The sequence below is a fragment of the Nesoenas mayeri genome, assembly GCF_963082525.1.
Source record: "Nesoenas mayeri genome assembly, chromosome: 13".
NCBI lineage: Eukaryota > Metazoa > Chordata > Aves > Columbiformes > Columbidae > Nesoenas > Nesoenas mayeri.
In genome coordinates, this window is record NC_137550.1 from 19012887 (window position 1) to 19039959 (window position 27073).

At 41.1% G+C, this 27073-nt stretch overlaps 1 protein-coding gene across 1 annotated transcript; it reads left to right on the forward strand.

Annotated features, from left to right (window-relative positions):
• Positions 1-18: 18 nt before the first annotated feature.
• On the forward strand, positions 19-25830 carry LOC308045466 (UDP-N-acetylglucosamine transferase subunit ALG13-like; the record flags this gene model as incomplete). The annotated part of the gene is made up of 25 exons (XM_080352751.1): positions 19-159; positions 520-603; positions 1490-1540; positions 2265-2311; positions 3238-3310; positions 4955-5036; positions 5397-5577; positions 6470-6545; positions 7249-7357; positions 8511-8575; positions 9468-9568; positions 10339-10466; positions 11144-11378; positions 11539-11652; positions 11866-12022; positions 14020-14152; positions 14591-14626; positions 14759-14814; positions 15425-15487; positions 15813-15984; positions 16986-17108; positions 22343-22383; positions 23263-23446; positions 24584-24768; positions 25768-25830. 25 exons carry the CDS (start codon positions 19-21, stop codon positions 25828-25830), a joined length of 2700 nt encoding a protein of 899 aa, XP_080208877.1.
• Between the last annotated feature and the right edge of the window lie 1243 nt (positions 25831-27073).

The window sequence follows — 27073 nt, forward strand, 5'->3', positions numbered from 1 at the left end:
CCTCGGCGCCTGGGGAGGATGCAGAAGGGCTGGAAGAAGTACTTCGGGCAGAAGTCTTTCAGCGAGGTGGCCATGGACGAGTACCTGGCCAGCTTGGGGTTGTACCGCAAGATGACGGCCAAGGACGCCTCTTGCCTCTTCCGAGCCGTCTCGGAGCAGGTGGGCGGCAGCGGTGACGGTGTCGGTGAGAGCCGGGGCCTTGAGGGCCCGGCCGGGGCTGGCGGGGCGAGTGGTGTCCGCTGCAGGCCCGCAGTTGGGGGCGCTCTGGGAGACCCCCTCGGGGTGCCCGGGGTGAGGTGTGGTGGGCAGGGGTGTGTGTGGGGACGGGTGCGATCAGCCCCGGGCTCTCCCGGGTCACTGGGGCTTCCTCAGCCTCTTCCCCAAGCGCCGGTGCCGCTCTGCAGCGTCTCCCTGTCTTGTGGAGTGTTTTGTGGTGGTGGTAGTAAAATAAACCTAAGGTGAAGAATAAATTAAACTGCAGTTTTCCCCTTCATTCTTTAACAACTACTATTTTTTCAGCTGTTTTCATCACAAATTCATCACACAGAAGTTAGAAAAGCTTGTGTCTTGTTCATGAGGGAACACCAGCATAAGTTTGAATCCGTAAGTAACGCATGTGTTAGGCCGGTTTGCACACGTGGTTGGGAAGTAATGTGGGAGGGGGTGAGTGGTTTAGCCATAAAATACCCACATAAACGTGCACTGAAAACAATGCTTTGCCAGGCTTGAGCCGTGTAAGGGAAGGGAAAGGGCAAGGTGATTGCTTGCTTACCTGAGTTTCAATCACATAAGTTGTATTTAACTTTGTATTTCTGAAGTTCCTGAAATCAAGCAATTTACTATTACCCATGTAGCCACGAGGGTGCCAGGTACTTATGTAGTATATTCTCTATGGAGCAACTATTGCAGTCTTCAGGAGGTAGGAAATATGTAAGATTTTGGAGTAAGAAACAAACAACAAAAGGTGGTGGAAGACTTCACAATATGTTTACTTGTTGCATAAAGTCAAGCTTTTCTTTATTTTTTTGGGCTGGTTAGTTGGGTTTGTGTGTGGCGGTTTGTGTGGGTGCGTGTGTGGCATGGCTTTGTGTGGTGTTGGGGTTTATTTATTTTTTAATACGTATGTTTTGTGTTCCGCCTGTGATGACTGTGAAGTGCTTAATCTAATCTAGGAGGGAGATGAGTTGCTGAGTATTACTCAGACTCACACTCTTGTTTTTTTTTAGGATGTCTTGGTATTTCTGTTTTGGTATCCCAAATCATTCCCATGGTGTAGGGCAGGAAACAGCTAGAGTCATACCCCCAGTCAGACCACAGCCCTTCAGAACCCCAAAATGACAGGAATTGGTAGACTAGTCCCAAATTTGATGTATTTTCCCTCCCCCCTCTTCTTCAACAGCTAGTAACATATGGCATAGTGTTTAGGTTTAACTTTGCTTTCCAACTGGCTAAGTTTTTCTATTTGTTTTCTTCTTTGTTTTGTTGAAAGTACGTGGAAGGATCATTTGAGAAATACCTTGAACGACTAGGAGATCCAAAGGTAAGTCTGATCTAATAGTTGTCGAGATAAAAATTTGAGGAGACTAGAACAGGAGAGTAATTAGATGATGGTTTAAAATGTGTTAGTTTGAGGTGTCTAATTCAGGTCTCATTTGCATAGGTAATACTGCAGGTTTATACTGAATATTCACAGGTATAAGCAGTATTGTTTTTAGTGGGGAGTTTGTTTTGGTGCAAAGGAGCAATCTGTGCAGACTCAACAGTATAGCTGTGGCCCCTTGTGAGCCTTATTCATAACTGTAATTATTCTCTTAAGAAGGAAAGAGCAAAACACATGGAATGTACCTCACATAAAATGTTTATCGGGCTTTGCGACCCCTTACCTTTTTCCTTTACCCCCAGGCTTGAATGCTCAAGTTCAAACTTTTTATTTTGTTAGACTTTAACCAACAAGTATGGCAAAAGCAGCAGTCTCTGAAACAAATGTAGTGTTTTTAATAATAAAAATGTGACTTGAATGATGTGTTTAAGGGTTGCTGCCAGAACTAGCTCTATCTTACTCTACTTGGTAATTGTGGCCATGCCGTGTTGCAGACTTGTTTTTCCCCTGGAAATCCTAATATCTCAACTCTCAATGCACTGATTGCTTGTTTTAACAAACGGATGAGTTTGGTTATGTAATTTAATACTACAGAGAGCTAGAATAAAGTTCTTGGTGTTGAAGACAGCTCTGCTATTTGATGTAATCTCATAATCTTGCGTAGGAAAGCGCTGGCCAAGTGGAAATGAGTGCTTTATCAATCATGTACAAGTAAGTGGCTCTTTCTTAAGTTACACTTTGTTTTGAACTTGGTGGTGTTTGGGTTCTGGCCTCAGAACCTTTTATTTGCTTGTTGCAGAGATGCTGATGTGTGAAACATTTTAAGAAATGCTACCCTAACGAAGTTAAACTAACATATAAACGGGTGCCGTCACAGCCCATGTTATTACAGTGTGGATTAGGGGGAGGGTCAGTTTCCAGTGATGTTTGTTTGTTTTCTTTTTGCTACTGTTAAACTCTGAAGTCAAGTGTTTCTTTCTAGTAGCTGAAGGGTGGAAAATGGGAAAAAACAAAGAACTGTGTGTAGTGGAAACACTGTGTGGTAGTTATAAGCATGACTAAAACTCAGGCAGGTGTTCTTGAAAGCGCCAGTAGTGAGGAATACTTGCCCTACTTGGTGCTTAAACCCTGATATTTATTTCAAAGGTAACGTAAGCCTGTGAAGATGCTGCTGTCTTGCTAAAAATGCTGCTATTCCATAACAATTCCAGTGTTAAAAGGAAGAACCCTCCATTTGCAGGTTCCTTCTCTTCCAGTACTAAAGGAACAAACTGAAAACTGAAGTTTTGCGGGAGTAACTTGTTCCCTGTACTGAGACTCTAATCCTTTTGCAGGGTGACTAAATCACTTAGACTTGTCTCAGTGTCTGAGCACCTTGCCAAAAGAATAAGTACTTGACCTAATCTGTGACTAAATATAATGGTCTTTCACAGATAATTTTTGTTCCCTAAGATGCATACTGTTTGCTCATCTAGCTGTTGCTGTATGGTAGCATTTGTTCATCAGGAAAAGTATTCTACCTGACTCTTCTATAAACAAACAGTGGATTCTCAAAACAGCTCCATGCAAACATCTTCATAACATGGTTCTAGTAAGAGTGTGCTCTGTCGCATCTTGTTTTTCCTTTGCTTACCTAGGCGAGACTTTCTACTGTACCGGTACCCTGGAAAGCCACCCATTTATGCTACAGACAATGGCTTTGAAGACAAGGTGAGGAGAAGTGAGGCAGTTTGTTACCCCTGAATCCTAATTACCTCCAGTTCTGCTTAGCTGTAAAAACTTGTCACTGGAATTGAGCTCTTGTAACTCCAGTGCTCTTGTGTACCTGAACAAAACCCCAAAGCTGACTGCAGCTCATAGAAGAAGCACAGTATTTGCAAAACAGTTAATTCTATTATAAAATCTTTACTTCCCATCTGAGAGGTGGAAAGAAGTTTAATTTTTGCAGGAAGAGGCAGCATCACAATTCCAGGATATTTTTACATGTTTCTGAAATGTTTTTGGGTAAAAACACTTCCCAGTAGGAGTTTGACTGATCTGACAGGGTAGAATGAAATATCTGGGTTGAGTTGAAGAGCAGAACAAGATATATTTATCATACTGGCGAAGAGAAGGTGTTCTCCCCACCCCCAGTACCTCTCTTCCTGAACTCGGATTAGATGTGCAGCCTTTCTTCCTGAAAAGGTGAAGTTGATGGGAATTAATTAATCTAACAAACTGATTCATTTCAGTGACGTACAAATTGAGCCAAATGAAGAATGGGAGCTAATGGCACGGCTTATCTACACAATTACTGCTGGGCACAAAAGGAACATAAAGGAGGAATACTGTATCGGACCCCTCTTGTTTTTTCTGCAGTTGTGTAGATGTGCCCACGCAGTTATGTGGCTAGCTCAGGCACGAGGCCAGTGAAGTTGCTGCTGTATGGATTTCAGCATGGGCTACTATATTTGCCAAAGTGGCTAGTCTGCTCTGAAATCTGTGCTGCTGCAGCTGTTCTTCTCTGTTGGTTAGTATTACTCTCTTTGTTGACGTGTGCTTCTTTATTTTTCAGTGTAGTTTCCTATGTAGCTTAATCTAATTCCAAAATGATCTAACTTTAAAAATCAAGCAGTGTGGTCTCAATCCATATTTGTCCTCGAAGACTTTACTGCCACAGCTCTCATTAAGTGTTGACAGCTGTCTGTCATTAGGCTGCATGTACAGGCAGCAGCTCTTTCTGGTGTTGCTCATTCTCGCTATGCGATGAGAGCTTGTGTTGGCAGAAGACATGGTGCACACTGAATTAAAAGCCCTGGCAGTTGGCTGTGGTCACATGCTAACGTGGGGTTTGATGGTATAGCGTTGCATATGTTGCAGAAAGCATGTGTCTTCAAAAGGCAGCAGAATATTGCTTATTAAAAGCAGGGCTTTGTTGAGGACTAGAGGAGTAGATGCTCTTTGAGATCCTCAGGTAGGGAAGAGTAAAATATGCCTTTGATACTGGACAGTGTATCTCAGGGGTACTGTGTTTAATGGCTTGTATTTATTTTGCCTCTTGAAAAACAGGTTAGTGATTAAGGTAGTTTCAGAGGTATGCTGGAAACAAATTCTTATTTCATGTTTAATACAATACGATGTGCAAATTGATAGTTTGTATGATAGACAAACTTATTTGGAGACTTTACGTAGAATTCAGTTTTAAGCTGATTCTACAGTTTTTTGTATTTATATTGAGAATATTTATTTTCTTGATAAGGTGGTGTCACCTGTAGAATGAAAGAATAATGTAGTCTTGAACTAGGATATCAAATAGAAAACATTAGGTTTTACATAATTACAGCCTTAAAGCCAGCCTTATTTTTATTTTCCCAGATTTTACTGTGCTGTTCCGGCAATGGCCATTATGACTCTGTGTATACAAAACAATTCCAGGAAAATGCTGCTATTTGCCAGGGTAAACTTGAAATCATTTTTCTAGGGAAGAGAATTATGTGTTTTCAGAAGTTTATAGGCAGTGTTTGTTTTGGTTTTCAGCGGTGGGGAGGAGAGAGGTGGAAGCTCATTTATTGTATATTAATATATACATATACTCATTATTCTATCTGTTAAGTGGGTTATTGTTCCAAATGACTTCCAGAGGTCACTTCTTCCCATCCAAATTATTTTATGATCCTCTACTTATTTTGATTTAATATAACTAGAGCCTTGTAACAGCAGATAATATCTGAAAATGTGCTTACCTTGAAAATGGCAGCTGTTCTTATGGATCTGGTATTATCTTAATTTGTTTTGAGTTCTGTGTTGATTTGTCCAGCTGTGTTATATGAGATCCTGTACAAAGATGTGTTTGGCATGGATGAGGAAGAATTAAGGTCTGCAGTTGAGGTGTTTCGAAGTGGATCCAAGAAGAACAGAAACACTGGCTGTGTAGGAAGTGAGGATGCAAACTTTGATTGTCTTCATGAAAAAGTGTCCAGAAATCCATCAGAAAAGAGGTAATATTTTGGGAACGGGGATGTGGTAAAAGGGAAGCAAAAGAAAAAAGTTGGAAAAGTTGTTCTTTGCGAAGTTTTTAAATTTCTTTGAGTGTTCATGAGATATTAACTCTTCTCTTTTTTCCTGCCTCATAACGCAAACGTGAAGTGTATTATGGAAGAGAGTGTGCTTTCCTTGGAGCTGAAGTGTCACGTAATTGAACATCCTCTGCTGCTGGCTGTGTTATAGTTATGTGTTGCCCTGTAAAATGACAGCTTTTGTTTAAATAAAATTGTTCGTTATGTCATCAGAGTTGTTTTTTTATGTGAGAAGCTGTCATTACTCTTCTAAACCTCTATAGCTCTGCAGAGGCAATAGCGTATTGAGAAAATGAGCTCTGCTTTATTTTCTTGTTTGTCCTTTTTAATGGAATTGCACCCCGAAAAGACTATTAAATGTTGACATCATTCAAGTCTGTTGAATCACTGGAGATGAGGGGAACAGGCAGAATGTACCCATAGAAACCCTTGTATTGTGTGTTGTTCAAGTCACTAGAAAAGGCCTGACTGAATGCTTGCAGGTGACATTGGTTTGATAGGACTTAAAACAGAGTGTCTCGTTGTACTTGACAGTGCAAGAGTTTAACCAGTCAGTGGGATCGTCTTCAGCCTTTCCTAATGCCAGCAGTAGCCCTCGGTAGCGGTGGGTGTTGGAACAAGTAAAGGTCACATTCTTGAAACTTGGAAAAGGGTTGTCCTGTACTGCTTCCCAACGGTGGTTAGTGTTTAAGGTGAAATCTACCACTTGATGGCACCATGGTGCTTTTCCAGATTGTGTGAACAGTTGGTTGTTTTTAATCCTGCCTAGAAATTGTGCATGGTATCTTTGGTAATCTTATTTTCAATTACTTAGAGTGGACGACTGGGAAGGCAATGATACTGACAATCCACAGGAAGATAAGTTCAAACAAGCCATTGAAGAAGAAAAGGTTTGTCAGTTAGGGAAGAATTCCTTATGGTGGGTTGTTTTTGTTGTCTGATGTTACCCTTGTTAGGGCTAAACCCTATTTTCAATTTACTTTAAAAAATGACTTTTTGGAAAGTGGATGGCTTATTTCTTGCATCTGCTTTTCTTTTGGTTTTGCCCTTGAGCTTCTATTAAATTTGATAAGGCTTTTGCCTTTCTGAGTTTAGCTTGTTCTTCTCTAGCTAATATTTTTTTTCACCTGAAGATGGAGCTTAGCAAGTATTTCCAAGTTTGCTGCTTGTTTTTCCCATAAATGATTTTAATCAGTTCACTTCTGGTTTGAACACAGTATAAATCACTTTGGAGCTGTTTTAGAAACTCTATAGAAACCTGTTTTCAGATACAGCAACTGAAATTCCCAGCAACTTTTGAAGCTATGGCTTTGTTGTTCTGGTCAGCTTCTTTTGACTCCTTTTGAGTAAAGAAGATGCCAAATATTGCACTTGAACATATTTCTAACCTTTCCGAAGTCTATCTGTTCAGCTTCTGAACGCCTAAGTGTGTTTTTATGTTCACGAGCACTAGTTTTTGGGCAAATGTAGTGGAAGTGAAAATTTTGGGAAAACAGCGTGTACATCTTAAAAAGGTCCGCAGATGCTGGCAGATAGAGACTGTGCTGAACGTGTTAAATGCGCTTGTTAATGCTCCATTTCAACTCTTTTTAGCTTCCAGAAAATCCATCAAAGATGCCCGTTCCTTATAAAGTCCTAAAGGCACTGGACCCTGAAATTTATCGAAATGTGGAGTTTGATGTTTGGCTGGACAGCAGAAAAGGTATTTTTAAAAAGGAGAAAACAGCTCTTTCTGTACTAGACTCACTTTTAAATTTATGAATCTGAGGCCTATGACACCTGTTTCTTTACTGCTGAAATGTAAAGGATACTGGTTAACCCAGCAGATACTTGTAGTACCTCTTCTTGCTAGTAGCTGGTTTCTTGGCCTCATTTAAATAAGTATGAAATATACTGCTTCTGACATTGTATAAGGGCAATAAGGTTGCTAAAAATCTGACTGCTGCTACTTATTTATTATAGTACAGGAAATATGAGGACTCTTAAGCAGAGTTTGGAATGCTGCGTTACCATTCTGTTGTATTGGGAATCATTCAAATTTGAGTTTTTTGTTGCAGCATGTGTGCATGGATGACTGCTTTTTTAAAGCATGCTTTTGTCTTCTGAGTTGTGCAGTAATGAAGATCCCAAATTTAGCATTGAGATCTGTCAGATGAGATGAGAGATGAGAAGAGATGAGTTTTCTCTTGCTTCCCAGCTTTCCTGGGCTTTAACAATCTGGAGAGATTTCATGGTCTTCATGACTTGGGATAGGTTGCTGCTTTGTGGCATATGCTCTTGCTGATCTGTAAATCAAGAAGTTACTGTGAAAGTAGTTTTGAAGTAGTGATTTACTGAGGTGCTTTGTGTGCTGGAGAACTTCAGCATTTTACAATTGGATAAGCAATAATGAGGGTCATTAAAATTTTTGAAACAGAGTAGAGTACTGATGTGCAGATAATCCAGGCAAAGTGGAGAAAAACCTACTGAAATCTAGCAGCAAGGAGACTTTAGACAATGTTAGTTTTACCTGTATAACATGCAACATTCTTAATAGCAGCATTAGTATTACGTTCAGGATTAACTTGGTACCATCACAAAAGACATTGTAGTATTGAAGTAGTAGTGCTACTTACTGCATTACCTGGATATTGTTGATCTCCTGTCTCTTAGTGTGGTATTGGTTTATTGCAAGAACATCTACAGTTACTTCACCATTAATATGGGGAGTGTTCAGGTATGCATAGGATATATTGAACTCCATTGGCCTATAATTTGTAGTTGGATGTTGTCATGAAGTACTTGTAGGATACATGCAGAAAGAACAGCAGTTTAAAGGCTTTTTCCTTTTTATTTGTTTATTCATTTATTTTTAGAGCTTCAAAAAAGTGACTACATGGTGTTTGCTGGGAGACAGTACTATTTAGGAGACAAGTGTCAGGTTAGTACTCAAAGGAGACTCAGTTATGATAAACTATTAAAACTACTTTAAATGGAGCATGGCAAGCCATAAAATGATGTGACTTCATAGAATTTTCTGAGGCTTTTCTCATTCTCTTCCTTGTAGCTATTAATGTGACTTTTAAATTTAATTTCTTTTGAAAAATGTATGTTTAAACGTTGGGTAGTGTGAAGGAAAAGCTGCTTGGAAATTGATTACGAACCAGTGATACACATTCCATGAATGTGGAAGTTCCAGACTGAGACCTCAAAATGCACAGAGTGTGAATTTGAGGTCATTGTCTATTAGATTTTCTCTCGGGGTCAGCTACAACTCTAGACAGCCTTCTGCTTCTCAACAGTAAGGCAGCAAATATCTCCATAAAATAGAAAGGAAAGAGCTAAAAAGGGAGCGGTAGCATGACGTGGCCAGGGAATGCTGAAAGGAAGGTCAGCTTTCTTTGTATCCCGATGTTGGTAGTGAGGGTGCTCTTTTTAATCACTGAGGTAGTGCTCAGTGGCTTGTTTCTAGTTGAGCAGAGCTTTCCAATTTCCTATTTTATCTTATATTCTTCTGAAGTTCTTAAGTAGTGGTCTTGCTTGGAACTTACCTGCTTGGCACAGTGTATAAAAGTAAGTTAGAAAGCAGGTATTTTCTTATGTCTCAGTCACTCACAAGACTGCCTTTTTTGCTTTTTCCTCCTTCCTCCGTGGAGTTAGTACAGTGCTCTTTATTTTGCCTGCTATTTTTAAGAAGTATTTGAGATTCTTGGGCCAGCTCTGTAATATAGGATCAGCTGGGAGCAGCCTTTGCTGATAGTGGTTTGTAGACAGTATTTTGAATCCCTTGATACAGTTTGGCTTTTTTAGAGCTTCTCTTGTTCTCTCTGCAGGTACGTCTGGAGCCTGGAGGTAAGTATTATAATGCTCATATCCAGGAAGTCGGACAGGATGGCAGCACGTTGACTGTATTCGTTGAGGAGCTGGCAGAAAAGTAAGCAGTCTGGTGATGACTTTGTGTTTGAACTCTTTCTGGTTGAGTTTATATATTCAGAGATGTTTAGAGTAGGATTGTTAAGGTACTTTGAAGAGACAATGTAGGCTTTTAAATATAACAAAGTGAGGCTTTGCTTCCTTGTTGGCTCTCATTCTTCAAAGAGAATGTTGCAGGAAATTCTTTTTCTTTGGTTTCTAATGACCAAAATCATTATTGTAATGCTTTCTGTGGAATCTTGCTGCTCTTTCTTCTCTGGAATGTGGAATTGATCTTTGCAGTTGGGCTTAATTCAGGGATAGCAAACTACCCTCTGCCGTTGGTTTCTCTGGAGTTTTTATGTTGTACTCAATTAAATAATTGGCACTTCTGTTGAGTCTAATCACTTTTTCCACTTTTACTGTTCAAGGCATTTACCCTTTTCCAAACCAAGTATTCAGCTTGATGACATATTGCAAAAATCCTGTGTTGTCAAATACTTTCAGGTGTACCTCTGGAGGTGTACAAGTGCAGGGCAGGAAGACTTGACCTAAGCAGTCAATAGTGTTGAGGCTAAATCCTAGCTTGCCTGTTTTATTAAACAAGTATCAGTAACATGTACTTGTTGTCAGAGAAACGGATTGGGTTTTTGTTGTTTCTGCAAGCTCCCTACGCTCTTAACTTTGTGGATTTTTCTATTTTCTTCTTAGTGTTGCCTCAGCTTAATGTTGTTGTGCAGTTCTGCGCAGTGTATCCTTGCGGCACTGCTAACATCAGTGTTCTGTGTGTAGGCATACAGTTCCTTTGGCAAACTTAAAACCAGTGACACAAGTGGCACCTGTCCTTGCTTGGAATATGGTTCCCAGCCGAAAAGGAGGAACCTATCATAAAATATCAGGTGGATACTTCTCAGGAATAGGTTTGTACAAGGTTTCCACAAGCCTTCCTTCCCTGGGGGCCCAGGGGGAGTTGGGGAGATGCTTAGGACAGTTTTGACAGTAGCAGTCTTTTGATGTGGGAAGTAACTCAATTAAGCCTGCGATATAAAATGTGGTTGTTGCAGGAGTTTGATGTAAAGTGAGCTTCAGACAGAGGTATGAAAATACGTAGCAAAGTTGGGATTGCTCAAAATTAGCCAAGAAAAAACTGGTGCTTGAGAAGCACATATCAAAACCAAGTCTGTGAAACAAAAAGCTTATCTGATTTGGCCTTAGCTGTGATGCATGGGTGGATTAGGGCTTCCCCAGCCAATTAATTACGGATCGTATTTGTTTGATTTGGATATTTTTGGTAATAAATAAATGCAGCCTTCATAAAAAGACTTTAAACACTGAGAGTAGTGGTTTGATTAGCTGAAGTTGGAAGGCTATTTACATGTGAGTTGCTTGTATTCTGCATGTAACTTAGAATGCCCGCTTGAGCTTTCAAAATAAGGGTAAAAAGTTTAAATACACCTTTTCTGGGATAGGCCACTGGCTGTGTCTTTTCTGTCTATCCGAATACTGACTCTTCCCAAATGATAAAGAGAACGTAGATCTGGAGTGAGCTCTTTAAGGTGTAAATATCTCTTTTTTCTGTCCTCAACTGAACCTGCAGAAATGGATGTGAAAACACGGAAGAGAATGCTTAAGAAAGTTCGTGGAAAGGAAGTCTTTATGACTGTGGCTTATACCAGGGGTCAGCCAGTTCTTCCACCCCGGCTACAGCACAGTGTTCCTTCAGGGCGCTCTCCGGTTCACTGCTCCCAGGGTGGTGGAAACATGGCACCTTACGAACACTATCATCCTCAGAATCCTCCTCAGAGCCACAACCGTGGATTTGGGGTGCCAAGGTATGAAGCCTTGAAAATCTGAGGTCACTACTTGTTTTCTGTTCATCCTTGCTGCAGACTAGTTAGGAGAGAGTTTGTGCTGTTGAACAGGTAAAACTACAAGTGAGTTCCATCTCGGAGACACTTCCTGGTAATTGCACCTTTTCCCCTTTAAACTTAGGGGATCTGCCCGATTTATAAACAGGCACAACATGGTTGGTCCTCAAATAGCATTGTGCCCCAGTCCAGGAAAGAGATGCTATCAGAGCTATGACAATTTCTCCTGCAGGCCCTGGTAAGTGACTATAAACCTCTTTCTGGAAGTTGCTCTCAAAGAGGTGGGGAGAATGGTGGTACGTGGAGGGTTGAGTTGGCTGTTAATGGCACAGTGTCAAACAACGGGTTTCTTGTGCCTGTCCAAATGGGAGAAGAGTTGCAAGTGAGTAAGGAAAACCAAGGTGAAAGTGCAGGCAGTGGTGATTCTTAACCTCCTTTCTTGTTTTTGAAGCTCCTACAGCCGCAGCCGCCGCCAGATGCAGGGCGTGAACAAGGAATGTCAGTATGGGTTTGTAGCAGGGCCTGGAGAGGAGCCGCAAGGACCAGAAGAAACAATAACTTTTTATGAAGTTGAAGGAGAGGGTGATGCTGCGTTTCCTCCTTTACCAGTGAGTTATGAACAAGGGGTATGTTAAATGCTCTGAAGAGGAGGGCGGAGAGGGAAGCTGTGGAAATGTGCAGCGCTTCTTTACCTAAACATACCTCAGCGCTTTTCCTTAATTTTTTCTTGGACTAAGCTTCGTCAGTGAATGTGTTCTTGGGAGGGGTAGGCTGAAATGAATCTAGATAAATTCGCCTAGATCCTGTAGAAGCTGCTGGTAGCCTCGGTTTTCTCAGTGTTCCCTTTTTATTCTGTCCCTTCCCTGGCAGCACTTGTTTTCTCTTTAGTGTATTTTCATAGAAGTAGGGCCGTGTTTCTCCTTTCTATTGCAGTTTGAAAACAAACCAGAAATCCCTTCCTGGTGTGGTTGTCTGTCTCACTCTAAAGATTGTGAGAGGAAGCTTTTGACTTGTTTGCAACACTGTAATTTATTGTTTGTGTAACTGTATTCAGAAACTGTATAGCAATAGTCTGGGTCGTTCCTGTGAATTCATAGTTGCGATGGTTTCAGCTCACATGTTGTTCCTGAAGCAGTTTCTTCTGCAGCAGAAATGAAATTTTTTGGAATTTTCTCCTAAACCAGGCTTTCTGTGGGGTTGTAGATAAAGTAGCACAGTGTATTCTTAGACTTTACAAATAAAAGAAAATCATTTGTTTTAATCTAAGCTTAGTACAAAGCTGGATATGCTACAAAAATCACTTGATTATTTAGGTACCTGAATAGGAAAGCAGATCTTGAAAACAAACCAACAGAACATGGTAGGTTTGAGTTTCGTTTTACTGTGTCAAAAAGTGAACTTAACAAATGTTAGACTTGTGTTTAAATGAGAAAGGATACCTGCTCAGAGCTGTTTCAGCAGCAGCCAGTTTTTAACTTCTCCTCATATTCTAGATCTGTAATCTTTGCTTTGATTTTCCTCCTTGTGTGTCAAGGAATAAGGACAGATAATCCTGCACTTCCTTTTTTGACATGAAATCAATTCAGTTTACTAGCTTTTCCTCTCCTTTGTGAGAGCAGATACCCGCAGCTCCTAATTAACAGTTTTTCATGTTTGTTCAGTGACTTTGTTCTTGTCGATGCCAAAGCCTTTTCTGTCTCTTCCTTGTCTTGTTTAGTAAAGGAATGTAACATTTCCTGGGGAAAGATGCATCTCGCAGGAAACTGCCATCCTACTGGAGGCCTGGTTGGAGAATCCTCTGAGTTACCACTTCTGCTTCAACCTGGGAAAGCTCACAAGCCTCTCTGAGCACTTTATCGGTCTCATAGTCACCATGTCTTCTGAGGAGAATTTTGTCACCTTAGCCATCACAAAAGAGTGAATCAACTTCCTTTGCTCGAATGTCTCTGTTTTAATTTGTAGTGCAGCTAAGGACTCAGTTCAATGCAAAGACAAAGGACATGTGAAGTGTTAAAGGAGTCCTGTGGGAAACCTGGATGGGATGCTGCTCTCTGAAAGAGGCTTTGCCTGCATAGGTCAAATTAGTGCAGGCAGTGGTGTCTATGCCAGCAGCCACACATGGATTTCACTATTTGTGACTAAAGAGAACATTTTTCCATGATAATGGGAGTATTTGGATGAACTGATGTGCTGAGGGTGTGGTGGGAGTGCTCCAGGATGAGGAATGCAGGAGTGTATGTTGGAGGGTAGCAGTCTTGGCTGTTCTCTGGGGTCTGTTTCCTCCTTTTCGGTTTTATTTGAGCTTGAGATGAAGCTGGGTAGATTCTGTGAGGGAGCAACTTGACTGTTGCGTAGGACAGTGGTAGGTCTTAAAAAATAGATTACTTTAAGTATGCTAGGCAGAACAAAAGGCAAAGGAAAGAAATGTGTCTGCAGCTGTTTTGTGGCCATCAAGGTGCATGGGAATGAACACACAAATGGCAATTGTAGTTAGTTGCTGTTGCAGCAGGTTTGGTCTGCCAGCCCATTTCTACTGTGTGTGTGTGTAGAACATGGAAAATCTTTAAACTTATTCTAAATGCACACTTCTGACTTTGCTTTTTAGAGCCAGAGTAGCCCTGCTCCTATTGTCCATGGCCCAGCAGGATTTTGGGTAGCAAGGAGAGGCCCAAACTCTGTTCCATCTAACAAGCAAACCCTGAATTCGTCAGAAGAGGAAGAAGAAACAAGTGAAAATGGTGAGTTCTTAAAGGACTAGTGAGTGAAAAAGAAAAAACAGGTTTAGACCTTGAGAGTGCTTTTGTTTGTTAAAGCAGGTTTCTTACATCTCCTAAATACCTGTTTATTTTGATCTTTGAATGGGCATGTGAGCACTTTACTTTTCTTCCTTGTCTGATAGAAAAGTGTCACTTCTGTTTAAGCTTGCTAGCCATCACCCTTGTGACTGTGTAGGTCCGTAGCAAGCCAAGTTGCTGCTTAACATTGCATGATAATGGCAACCTTGATACTTGGTGAAATAACACAATAAGCAGATATTGAGTGTTTCTCTCCCTTTCGTGCTCTAAACAAGATGATACTGAAAGCAGCTTGTTAGTGGATGCACTGAAATGTAATTGTGTTAACTTTAAGCTTATTTTTTTCCCTTTAATCAAAGCTTCCTATTCTCTCACCTGTAGGGAAATGCCATGAAGAATATATCTATGCACCTCCAGGTAAGTAAAACTTTAGTCTCTGCTGATAGAACACTTGGTGAATGTAATGCATCCATGATGATCTTTTTATAAGTTTCTGAAGGATTAGGTTTAATGTGACTTTTTTCAATTTATTTTGCTGATGCCCTCCAGATCCTGACTGTGAAACTGCAACAGTATTTAGTTCAGCAGAACCTACAGCAAACTTGGTAAGCTTTTGTCACTGTCTGTTCATAGTAGGAATCTTTGAAGTGTTTGGCGTTCTTTACAGAAACTGTCTTTGGATGCAGGCTTAATGTAGTAAGTCAGAGACTTATATTGGAAGCACAGAATTATGGGTTCATTTATATGTTCACCCCCCTTTTCCTCCCTAAATGGTGAGGTTTTTATCTGAGTCTGCAGGTACAGTCTGGATTGTACTAGATATGTTAATGATTTTTCACCTTCCCCTTTGCAAAGACAGAATTTGTATTTGAGTGTTCTTTTCTTCTTTTTCTGCTCCAGACAGTACTTCAAGTCCTATTCCAGTTAGTAGTATTCCTCTGTTGGGGGACTGGAGAGATCTCACCTCTGATAGAACTGACTTTGGAATATTTTCTTTTTCACCTGAAACTGAATCTTTAGTCACTTTCTGGTCCACAGTGGGTGTGAAAGTCAGTCCTGTGCGTGTCAGAATAAAACTGCTTTTGCTCAAGTTACAAAAGATCCTCTATGTGTGTGCATAGTCCATAAATATTTTTTATTAAGGGATGTTGTGTGTGTGCCTTGTGACTTTTTTGCCTCTTAAATGGACCACACTCTGCTTTGGAATCCCTTCAGGAAGAAGGGCCGGTCTCTGTGTCACCTCAAGATGGAGTGGCTTCCTTCAGCTATCCCCAGAAGGTAGTATCTAGTACTTTATAGCAGCAGGCCTCTGAAGAGGCGACCACTATGTTTGGTATGGGTCAGTTTATGGGGTCCCTGTACCTACCCCTTACAGCATCTTGTAGCATTTAATACAATTCCCTATAAATACAAGCAAACCAGAAGGGTGAGAAGATGCCTTGCAGGTGTCTGCAACTCTAAACTGGTATTTTCAAGCCTTTACAGCTAGGACTTCCAAAATGCATTTTGTGAAGTGAGAATTTTTGAACTAAGTGATATTTTTGTAGCCTTTGTCAAAGCCAGCTGTAGAGGCAGTGTGCTGAATGCTCTGACTCTTTTCCAGGTGATGGTGAACTCTGCAGCAATCTCAGCCTCCACAGGTGTTTATGCTGCTCCAGCTACAGGCTTCTCTTCAAGTTCTGCTGCCTCCACTCCAGCCAGTGTCGCAACAGCAGTTCCCCCACAAACAGCAGTTCAGCCAGTTGTAGTATCTCCCCTTTCTATAGGGAGGCCAGGTAGAGTGCACATACTACGGCTGTGCACTTTGGGTGTCTTAAATTTCCACTTGCATCTTCCCTTCCCATTATTTTTTTTTTCTAACCTACCTAAGACAGATGTTAAAAAGCTTAATAAAAAAAGCCATCATTTGCTGTGGCTTAAAGTGACTTAATAGTAGTTATAACTTCACTGCTGCTTTCTTGCTTTCATGTTTAGAAGAGGGACAGTTGTCCCTGAATTTGAATTTGCATGGAAGTTGGAGGTCTCTGCTTTGGGTTTCCCCCTCACCACCTTTAGCCATCAATGCCAAGTGTTCTGCTGGAAATTTCTTTTCAGAAGGCGGAAAGTCATGGCAGGTCCCTTCTCCCCATTTCATACCATTAATTTTCCTCGAGATATTTGTGCTGGGACTTTACTATCCATTTCAACAGAGACTCTGGCTGTGATGGTTCATGATCCACATAAATGTCCAATTTGTTTTGTGTTTAACTGGCTCCTGCGCAAGGAGATCAAATTCGTGGTTTGTCACGTGGTGCACTCACCACCTGAAATGCTGTGTTTACCTTGTTCTTGGGAAGAGTCTGTTAAGAAAAACATATTTTTCCCTTCTGATAAAGAGGACTTTTCAAGTCTTCTGTAACTCTTCATTTGGCATCCAAAAAAACCTCCACCTTCAATTCTGCTCAGTTCTGTCTCCCTTCTCCTTTTTTCTCCTTGGTCTGGTTTTTTTGCTGTTCTGCATGGAAGTTTTGTCAGCACAGTTCTCTGAGCTGTCTACAAATGGAATATGAAGCTTGCAGAGAGACAATATAGCTAAGACTTGTGAGACTGGAACCTTGTCATCTGGTTTTAAAATTTCTTCTGGGCTTCCTTTAAAGTGATTATTAAAGAGTACTTTGAATCTTGTATTGAGGGGCACTGAGATGACCAAGTGATGAGTACTTAATTGAATAACTTAGCATCTTGTTCATTTGACCTGCCATTGCCAATTTGACTTTTGTTTCTTTCTTAATTGTAGTAGTTTCTTCAGTGCCATTCCCAGTTTACTCAGCTCCTCTTCCTCCAGTCAGCGAGGTGGGAGAAGCTGGTGCCATTCTTCCACCTTACTCTTGTGATCCCAGTGGCAGTGATCTGCCTCGAGGTAAAGATGCTATTTTGTGCTTTTACTGCTGCTGCTCTTCAGCACACTTCTGACTTATCTTCTCCATGGAAACTTAATACCTGTAGTGAGAAAAATGGCTCTTTGCAGCTCGCAGGGAGTGAGGAAGAATATTACAAATACTTATGCTAAAAATGTTTTAATATCTGGTTCTGAATAGCAAGTTCATATCTGACTGAAATAGGTGATTACTGCAGCTTTAGACAGCATCCTAAAGAAATTAATACCAAGGAGGGGGAGTACGTGGCCTCTATACTGGTTCTTGGTGGAGCAATCATTTTTCTGATAACTGATTTAAATACAGTTGGTTTTGTTTTGTTTTTTTATGAAGCCCTGCTGTTGCACAGTTCAGTGGGATATTGTGCTGTTTTTCTGCAAGGCTCCAGGATGTCAGTCTGTAGTATCATAAAGCAGGGATAAAGTGTAAGGTCATCTTTCTTGGGCACTTAACCTTTTCATATACTGTCATCAATTATGACAGTGTTTAAGGTACTTTTTAGCTATTGAGTGACAAGAGTGCAAAGACCAATGTAGTACCTACCAGCAGAGCAGCTCAGAAACAGCTTTCAGCTTTATCAGCTGAATTTGGGCTTCATTTTGGAAATCATAATCTTTAGTCAACTTGCTCTTAGAATGTAAGAGTATCAGCATGCCATGCGAGGTTGTGTCAGACAGCCATGCTTGGTAAGCAGTGCAACAGTCATGTACATATGATTTTTTTGTTGTTATTAATTTATCCTCTCCATCTGTCATGTTTATGGCACACAAGGCATGAATAGAGTCTGTAATTTAGAGAGCTTTGTTTGATAACCCAAAGATCAAGCTGTCCGGTGTCCTTACTGCAAGCCAAGTGCCTCTCAGCTACAGGAATAGCAGTACTGCTTGCTGTTTGTTGTGCTATGTAACTTCTTTTTCTCTAGTTGGGCAATGCTGTGAGGCCCAAGCATGCCACTGTTGCATCACTGCACGCATTTCAAGAGGCGGACAAAACTATTCTGTGATGCCATGTCTTGTCTTAGTTGATAAGAATTGTTAGTTGTGATGCAGTTTTGGACAGCTATAGGAAAATGCTCTATCCTGTGTGTCCCTTTGCTCAGTCTTTTGACAGTGCACTGGCTCAAACTGCACTAAGGGTTAAAAATTTAGAAGGGCTGTGAAAGAAAGCTTGGTTATTCAGTGTTCTTGTGCTCTTGATAGCAAGATGGAGCTTGTCCTAATGTGTAGTGCTCAGACTGGAGCAGAAATGTTCTGGATATAGGCTGGAGTTCAGTTACGGTTCCCTGTGTTGTCACAGCTTCAGCTATTTCTGCCCTTGCTGGCAGGGAGCGTGGGGGGAGCTGGGTTTGCAGCAGTGAGGCCAAGCTAGAGGGAAGCCATAGCCTGCTCTGAAGAGCAGCAGTGCAGAACTGGCTGGCGCTTTATGGTTTTTCTTGTTCAAGTAGTGGATATATCTCTGCACACTGGAGTGCATTGACTTTTAAAATATGACCCTGTACACTGGTTATGTTGAAAGTCTGTATTGTAGCTGGCTTGTTGTAATAGCAGTCTATGGATAACGGCAGGTGACGTGATTTTATCGGACTTCTTACCTTTAGTTCAAATTCCTGAATCTCCCATGTTCTCTGTTGGTGCAGAGAGGAGCATTTAGTTCAGGGGTGAGTGAGGAAAAGAACTGGCTGCGTGTATATAGGGTCTGTGAAATCTGAGTGTTCCTTTTTGCACTGTCTTGAAAAGCGTAGTTTCTCTATAACTGTCTGATTTGATTTCTTCCTTTTTGTGACTATCTCTATTACAGGTATATGGCAGTTGTAGCTTTTATTGCATCAGAATGTAAAACTTTTGGGTTATATGGCAAAATCTATTACTTCAAGATGGAACATAAAATATTTTGGTAAGGCAAATTGTTTCCATTCTTGATTCAATGTGTTGCTATCTAAAGTAGCTCTGTTGTCCCTGTGTGGGACTTTCTTCAATGTGCTAATTCTAGAGGGCTAATTTCAGATAAGATAGAGATACTCTTGGTGTCTGCAGTTCAGGTAGCTACATCTGGTAGGTTGCAGAACAATGTTGGGCTGAAATGCTCAGTTGCATTTAGCATGTAACATGCTTGTCTTGTCAGAAGTTGCTCTGGAAAAAGGCCTGTTCCAAACCACCGTGGCAGGGCTCAAAGGGCTGCTGCTTTCACAGGTACTGCTAATGTGTTCTGCGGTAGGTCAGCTCTCTTGCAGGTGCTGTCAGTTCTTGGTTGTGTTAATCTTGAATACTCTGTTTCCCACTTCCCTGCTACACTGGTGTCACTCTAGATGATACTATGCAGACATCACAGTTAATGGTTTTCAGCTTCAGCTGAATGCTCTTAACTGAGGCTTTCAGCACTTGGGAGAATCGGATGTTAAGTGTGCTGACAAGAATCTGGAGTGGATGTGGATTAACAGCCTCTTTGGATCTGCCTGTAGTTCTTCAGCTGAGTCACTCCACATCATACTGGCCATGTACTTCTTGGTATAGACTAGAAATTTTCTTTAAGGATTTTAAGATTGGTAGTCAATAAGGCATTGCATCCTGCTGTAGTGTGACCTATGTGACCTTTAAGTAAGAAATCCAGAAGCTTTGGAGTAGTGCAGTGTGATGTATGTGGGTACACTTGACCTAGAGTTCTGTGCAGTTTGCTAAAGACACTTGCAGTATAGATTGGGAGGGTGACTTGTCAACAGACTGAAGTCCTGGACTTGGGAGGAAGACCTGCCGTGTGCCTCTCTTTGTTGGTACATCTGCACTCTGTTCCCCTTTTCAATATCTCTTGGATCTTCTTTTTAATGGAGTTTAGGGCTTGTGAAACACGTTTATTAACATGGTGACCTTAGGTGTCCTGCCCATGCTTGCTCCCTTATAATTGAACAAGCTGTTGATGAAAGACTGCTCAATATTACTGTGTTGCGGAGACTGCAGTAGTGCTCAGGATTGACCAGAGCAGCCAGCCAGCACAATAAAAATTTTATCATAGCTTTTGTCGTAATACATTTTAACGTGAGATTTTTTTTATCAATAGTCAACGTGGTCTTTATATTTTCATGTCAGAGTAGTTACCTCTTTTTGGCTTAGCTTTTGCTTCATAAGGTAGTAATGTTTGTTGAAGATTTGACTTCCAGATATCTAAAAGAGGAATCAAAACTGGTCTCCTACTGTACTGACTTCTGTTCCAGCATTCCACAGATGTCAGGATTTCCAGTATCAGTTTGTCACTTCAGTCTCCCAGCTCTTCCTTTGTGCTTTTATGACTGCTTATGAAGCAGGTGTTTCATTCAGTTCTTATGCTTGTTTTGCATAGATTTGCATAAACAATTGAAGAACAAAGTAAGGTTTTCTGTTTTGTTTTTTTTTTTTTTAAAAAAAAAAAAAGTTCCAAAAGTAGATGTAGTTTCAGCTAGATACTAAGAAATTGGCACTTATGTGGGCCTTGGTGTTATTTGTGATGTTTTACTGGCTATGGTCAGTGTCACAGCCATATCACCAGCCTTTTCAGGAGGAAGCTTACAGCTGTTAGATGTGAGGAAGGATCCACGTGCACTTCCTAAAATAGCTGTGTGGATTGTTGCACTGATCAAATATGTTGAACAGTGAAAGAGTTGAGAATTGGCAACAGCAACAGGGGAACAAACCCTTGTGTATTTCAATACTGAGGTTTGTGTTTCTGATGCTGTGCCTACCTGCAGCAAAAGACAACATGGGACTGGGAAGGTGTGTGTGGTGGGTGGCTGGACAGGGGAGCAATGCAGAGCCAAGACCCTCGTCTGGGGGAAGCAGTGGTGGTAGGAAGATGATGTATGTGGTAACTCTGGAGTTGCTGCTCAGTTAAAGCCCTTAGTGGCTTGCTCCTTTTCAGTTGTCTCCCTGCTTTCCTTTTCAGCTCCCAACAGTTCTAAAGCAAGGTCTGTGTGTGCGTGCATGCACATACAATCCTACTGCTGTGGAATAGGTAACTTGATCTTCCTGAGTCTTTAAAACAAATCTGTATTTGATAAATCAACAATTTTTCTCATGCACAGTTCCAGAACTGCATCATAGGATTAAAACATGTGCTTTTTTGCTTTCAATGGCCAGTCTCAAAGGTTGAAAACTGCTTCACTGGTTTTGGTCAGTTTGAAATGTGTTTCCAAGTTCAAAACCCTGTTGTTCTTTAAGAGTGGTTTCAAAGTTCCTCCACACATCTGGGATTGCTTCTCAGCGTATCATGTATTTGCTTTGAAGCAAATTATTCGACACATGGAAGACAGAAGTAGAAGACTACTTGCAAGAAAAGTAACAGGCTACTTGCAAGAAAGCAGGAAACTGAGTACCCTTGTGAGGAGGGGCAAGGAAGGAAACATTCCTATTCCTTCCCCCTCCCTCCAATTTCTGACTTGATATAACAACTAGGGGGGACTCCCAAAACGAGGTCAGAAGGTCTTAGGATTGCTGCATGTGTTGTCCCCGTTGGTGTGTATCTGTGGTCATTGCTCAGCAAAGCTCTGAAGATGGAGATGATGGCAGAGGCAGACTTAACCCTGGCCAGAAGGCATGTGGAGTCTCCCTGGGGTTGACCTGTTGTTTCTCATGCCAGCCCAGTGCAGGTATTTGCAGAGTACGTACATACTGTCTATGTGATGTGTGTACGTTGGGGATGAATTGTCACTGATGTCTGAGAAGGCTGCTCCTGCTGTCTGCCTGCTTCCAAACCATTTCTCTTTTCTGTAGTCAGGAAGGGAGGGAGTGCTTTTAGTGGTCAATTTAGGGGCTCTTAGGCAATTTCTTATTTGATAAAATACTTTTTCCTCTAAAATCCCTGCCTTAATAGGAAGCCAGAATTGCTTAAGTCGTAGTTGTTTAGGCAGTGGAGATTTGTAACAATGCTGACAGTTGTCACTTGAATAATCAAGATGGATAAACCAAAATTAAAGCTAATGTAATAATTGAAGTCAGATAATATATTGGTCAGACAAATGCTTTACTATTGTACAAATATATTAACTGGATTACCTTAAAAAGATAAACTAGTTTTAACAACTATTTATATTCATGATGTATTCTTTACTCTCAAAACTTTTAAAAAAAAGTAGCACTAAAATACTTTTATTCATTGAGTAAGAGCAACTTAAAATGCTCCTAATATATATAAGATTCTTTTGCTTCTTGGTTTATATTTTTCTGCTCTTTAATGTCATGTCCTTTAATTTCAGATACAAAAGTCTTGTGGTATTATTTTAATCTGGGATTGCAAGTAAGTGCTTGTACAGGCAAGTTACTATACTAATTTTAAAAGGTGCTGTTTTTCTTGACAAATGTACTGATGTATTTAAGACTTCCAAGTGTGCTAAATGCACATCCTGTGCACTTGACTATTAATATGTATAGGCTTGCTTGGTGGAGATTAAAGTAGAGCTCAGGAAGTGAAGTTCTAACTCAAGATGTGAAGCACACTAGTATGTATGGTTGGTTGATTTACTTTGGGTTGTGGTGGTAGTTTGTGGTGTGTGGTTGTTTTTGTTGTTGTTAGGTTTTTGTTTGTTTTTGTGAAGGATGGTGGATAAATACTGTTCTTTCTCTGAATATAAGGAGAGGAACCTAAGCTATTATTAAGAAAATGTATGGACTCGGACAAGATGTCAAAGACCACTGATAGAGTTTTGAGGGGTTTGAGTCTTGTAGGACTTGTTAGCTGTGTTCCGACTGGTCAGCACCATTTCTCTGTGTTCTGGGAACTCTTGCTCTGCTGAAGAGTTGTCTGTCTCTGAGCCAGCAGTCATGGGCAGGGCAGCACTGCTGCTCAGGGAATTAAAAGTAGTCATGTCACCTTATTCATTGGAAGAAACAGGAAAAATCTTTTTGAATACAAGAGTCCATAAGTGGGAATCTTCTTTCTCTGTAAAGATTTCTGACATGACAGTGATATGAAACTGAGATGGCTATTGCTGCGGGGATTGCCATATCTTTTCTGGTAGGCTGTATTGGGTTTTTCTAGTGTGTGGAGTATTTTAAGGGGTTGGGAAGGAAAAAGTGCAATTCTTCCAAATGGTAGATCTGAAACTACTAGTGGTTTGGAGAAGGGATGAAGAGTATGTGGCTGGATGTGTGACCTTGTATTTTTCTTTTCTCAAAGTATTATCATCAGAGCTGTTGGCCTACCATGATGTATGTACAGCCAGTGCTGCCACCCTCACCTGTGGAAGCTTATCCATCATATGCTGAGCCAGCCCCTGTCCTAGATCAGGCAGCACCTCAGCTCTACACTGATGCTGGGCGAATGGAAGTCCACCAGGTTCCCTTGGAAACACCTGCAAATGGTGAGTGTCTGAGTATAGGAACCTGGAACCAACTAATGAGAAGTGAGGGAATAGGTTTTCAGAGCATGACTGCTCTTGCCTGTGGCTTTGCGGTCTTGTAGGAAGCCTGAGGCTGGGAGGGGATAAAGCTTTGGAAGGGGTTATCCCAAATTCCTCTGCTATCTGCGATACTACTTAAAGTATGTCAGAGCCACTGTTTCAGCCACCAATGTGTCAAGGGCTTTCTAAAGCCATAAAAAGGAAGTAGTAATCCTTTCCAGGCCCATATTAGGTATACTACCTTTACCTTGGGATAACTTTTTTCTAAAACTGTGAAGGAACATCTTTGCTCACTGATAACAAATAGTTGTATCAAAACAGAATGCTTGTATTTAAAGTAAAGGAGATAGTCGAGTTTGGCAAGCACTGGGCATTGGTGCTTCTGTTCCGTAAGAATTTTTAAAAGGGAGATGCTGCAGACCTTGGCATTAGGCTCAACATGCTGAGTTCTTATCTCCCAAGTAGCTCTTATTGGTAGCTGTGTCCTACTGTGTGTAAAATTTACAGCAAAACTTAGCATTACCTAGCAGCTTTGTAACAAGCTTGTAGATACTCTTGGTGTTAAGTAGGAGAACTGTATTAAATGAGAAAAAAGATGTCCAAAAGGTCAGATACATAGCTCATTAAAATCTATAGAACAGGGCAAACGGTCAGTGTTGGAAAGGAGTGCATCGTAACAAAATTTGCTCAGGGGCAAACAGGCTTATTGCTCTGATAATGCTTTAGCCTGTTCAGCTAGGGTGGTTCTTTTGCATAGATTAATGTCATACAATCAGTGATCAAATAAGGGAAGAGCATATTAGCTCTCTACCTGAGTCCCTCTTGAAGAAGCTGCCACTCCAATGGAGATTGCTGCTAAGCAGTTCTTAGACAGAGTTTAGTGAGAAGATGGGAAAGTTCCCCTCTAGTCTAACTTAGAGGGGTCAAAATAATTTTGGGTCCTGTTAGGAGGGACGTATGTGGGCATAAAACTGTCATGTAAATGGATTTTTCCATTTTGGTCACCAAAACAATGCTGTGTTCATGGTGATGAAAGTCTGTATAAAAAGCCCATAGGTATGGTAAAATATGGTAAGTGTGTGTATTCTGTTTTTTAAGGTAACTTCCAAAATGCAGAGCCTCCACCCCTGTCCTACGGGCCAGTGTATTACCCAGTCATGTCAGACCCCTTCAGCCAGCAATCTCTTCCTGGGTTTGATTCTTTAGTACCTGCCTATCGCTATGTTAGTACCTGGCATCCAGTAAATCCACCGTATGGAAATTCTTCACAAATTGCTAATGCTGTAAGTTCTGGGCCACTGCACCAGGTCAGCTATATTGCCTCACCTAACCCTGCACCTCATGATGTGCCTCAAGGAATGTAAATCTGGGAGCTGTGAGCTCACTTCTTACCTTTGCTTTCTCTTGTTTCTTATTTGTTAACTATACGTTAATATTGTTTAGTAAATTGTTGCACTTAGTGGGCTGGGTCAGTTGATTAAACTGCTTTCAAATGTCGTGTTTATCTTTAGGTTATGTTAGTGATAGTTGACATGATGATGTTTTGGTCAATTAGGAAAAGAGTATACACAAACTATAGTGCAGGGAACACAAAACTTGAATTTGACTACATAAAGTGTGTGTAAAAACATACTATTGCTAAAGGAATGTTGCATCATGTACCTCTAAGGGGTTGCACTGGAACGCTTAGACATGTGGTTCATGTTTAAGCACTGAAATAGGCTGCCATTACAACTATGGGTAAAAATTGGGCACAGGGTCATTAGAGGATGAAAATATGTGAAATAGGTTGGCTTTCTCAGATTTCGCAAAACAAAACTTCTTCACCACTACTGGTCACATGTATAATAGCTGTATTTCTTCTCATTTCATTCTGCATAGGCTTCATGACTCTTGAAAGCATAAGAATACTGTTTCGATCTGTTGTATATTGCTGTATGTTTGTAAGATTTGTTTTGTGAAAGCTGTTGCAAAAATGGTGGTAGTCTTGGTGTTTAATTTGCACTGACAGCACAAAATAAAAGCATTGAACACATGAAAATGAGTGGTCATTTGTCACTGGCAGGTTATGTTCCTGGCAATTAGTCATCCCACAGCCTGGACCAAAGAACTGTAGTTTTCCTGTGAGGGAGAAGGCTGCTCCAGCCTTCTGTGAGAAAGCATTATAGCAAAAGCTTTCAGCATGAGAATGGAGTGCAGTGGGAAGCTTTAGCTGTGTTTTTGGTAACTTTTTAGGAAGGAAACATTCCATAGTCCATGCACGTAAACGGCAATTCTTTCAGATGGCGCTGTCCTTGATAGAAACTTGTACTGTACATGCAAAATCCAAAAAGAAGTGGGTGTGAGGTGGGTCCTGCCCACAGCCCTGGGGTGTCAAGGTGGCAGAACCCTGTCCTGGCATAACAAACAAGGGGACAAGTGCAGCTTGTGCCATCTCAGTTCCAGCGGCGCTGAAAACCAGCAGTGACACTTATTCAGCAAATCTTTTGCTTCTTTATAGAGGCAGTGTACTGAATGCTCTGACTTTTCCAGGTGATGGTGAACTCTGCAGCAGTCTCAACCTCCACAGGTGTTTATGCTGCTCCAGCTACAGGCTTCTCCTCAAATTCTGCTGCCTCCGCTCCAGCCAGTGTCACAACAGCAGTTCCCCCACAAACAGCAGTTCAGCCAGTTGTAGTATCTCCCCTTTCTATAGGGAGGCCAGGTAGAGTGCACATACTACGGCTGTGCACTTTGGGTGTCTTAAATTTCCACTTGCATCTTCCCTTCCCATTATTTTTTTTTTCTAACCTACCTAAGACAGATGTTAAAAAGCTTAATAAAAAAAGCCATCATTTGCTGTGGCTTAAAGTGACTTAATAGTAGTTATAACTTCACTGCTGCTTTCTTGCTTTCATGTTTAGAAGAGGGACAGTTGTCCCTGAATTTGAATTTGCATGGGAGTTGGAGGTCTCTGCTTTGGGTTCCCCCCTCACCACCTTTAGCCATCAATGCCAAGTGTTCTGCTAGAAATTTCTTTTCAGAAGGCAGAAAGTCATGGCAGGTCCCTTCTCCCCTTATTTCCTACAGTTAGTTTCCCTCCTGAGTTGAGATACTGATTAGGGATGTAAAAGAAAATTTGGTTATTCCATGTGCTTGTCCTCATGTGTAGTGCTCAGACTGGAGCAGAAATATTCTGGGAATGAGTTGTTTGACTTGCGTTGCCACTGGATCATGTACAGCAGCTACAGCTACTTCTACCCTTGTGGCAGGGAGTATGGGGGGAAGTTATTTTTGGCAGTAATGAGGAGCACCCTACACCAGTTCACTGCTCCCAGGGTGGTGGAAACATGGCACCTTACGAACACTATCATCCTCAGAATCCTCCTCAGAGCCACAACTGTGGATTTGGGGTGCCAAGGTATGAAGCCTTGAAAATCTGAGGTCACTACTTGTTTTCTGTTCATCCTTGCTGCAGACTAGTTAGGAGAGAGTTTGTGCTGTTGAACAGGTAAAACTACAAGTGAGTTCCATCTCAGAGACACTTCCTGGTAATTGCACCTTTCCCCCTTTAATCTTAGGGGATTTGCCTGATTTATAAAAAGGCAC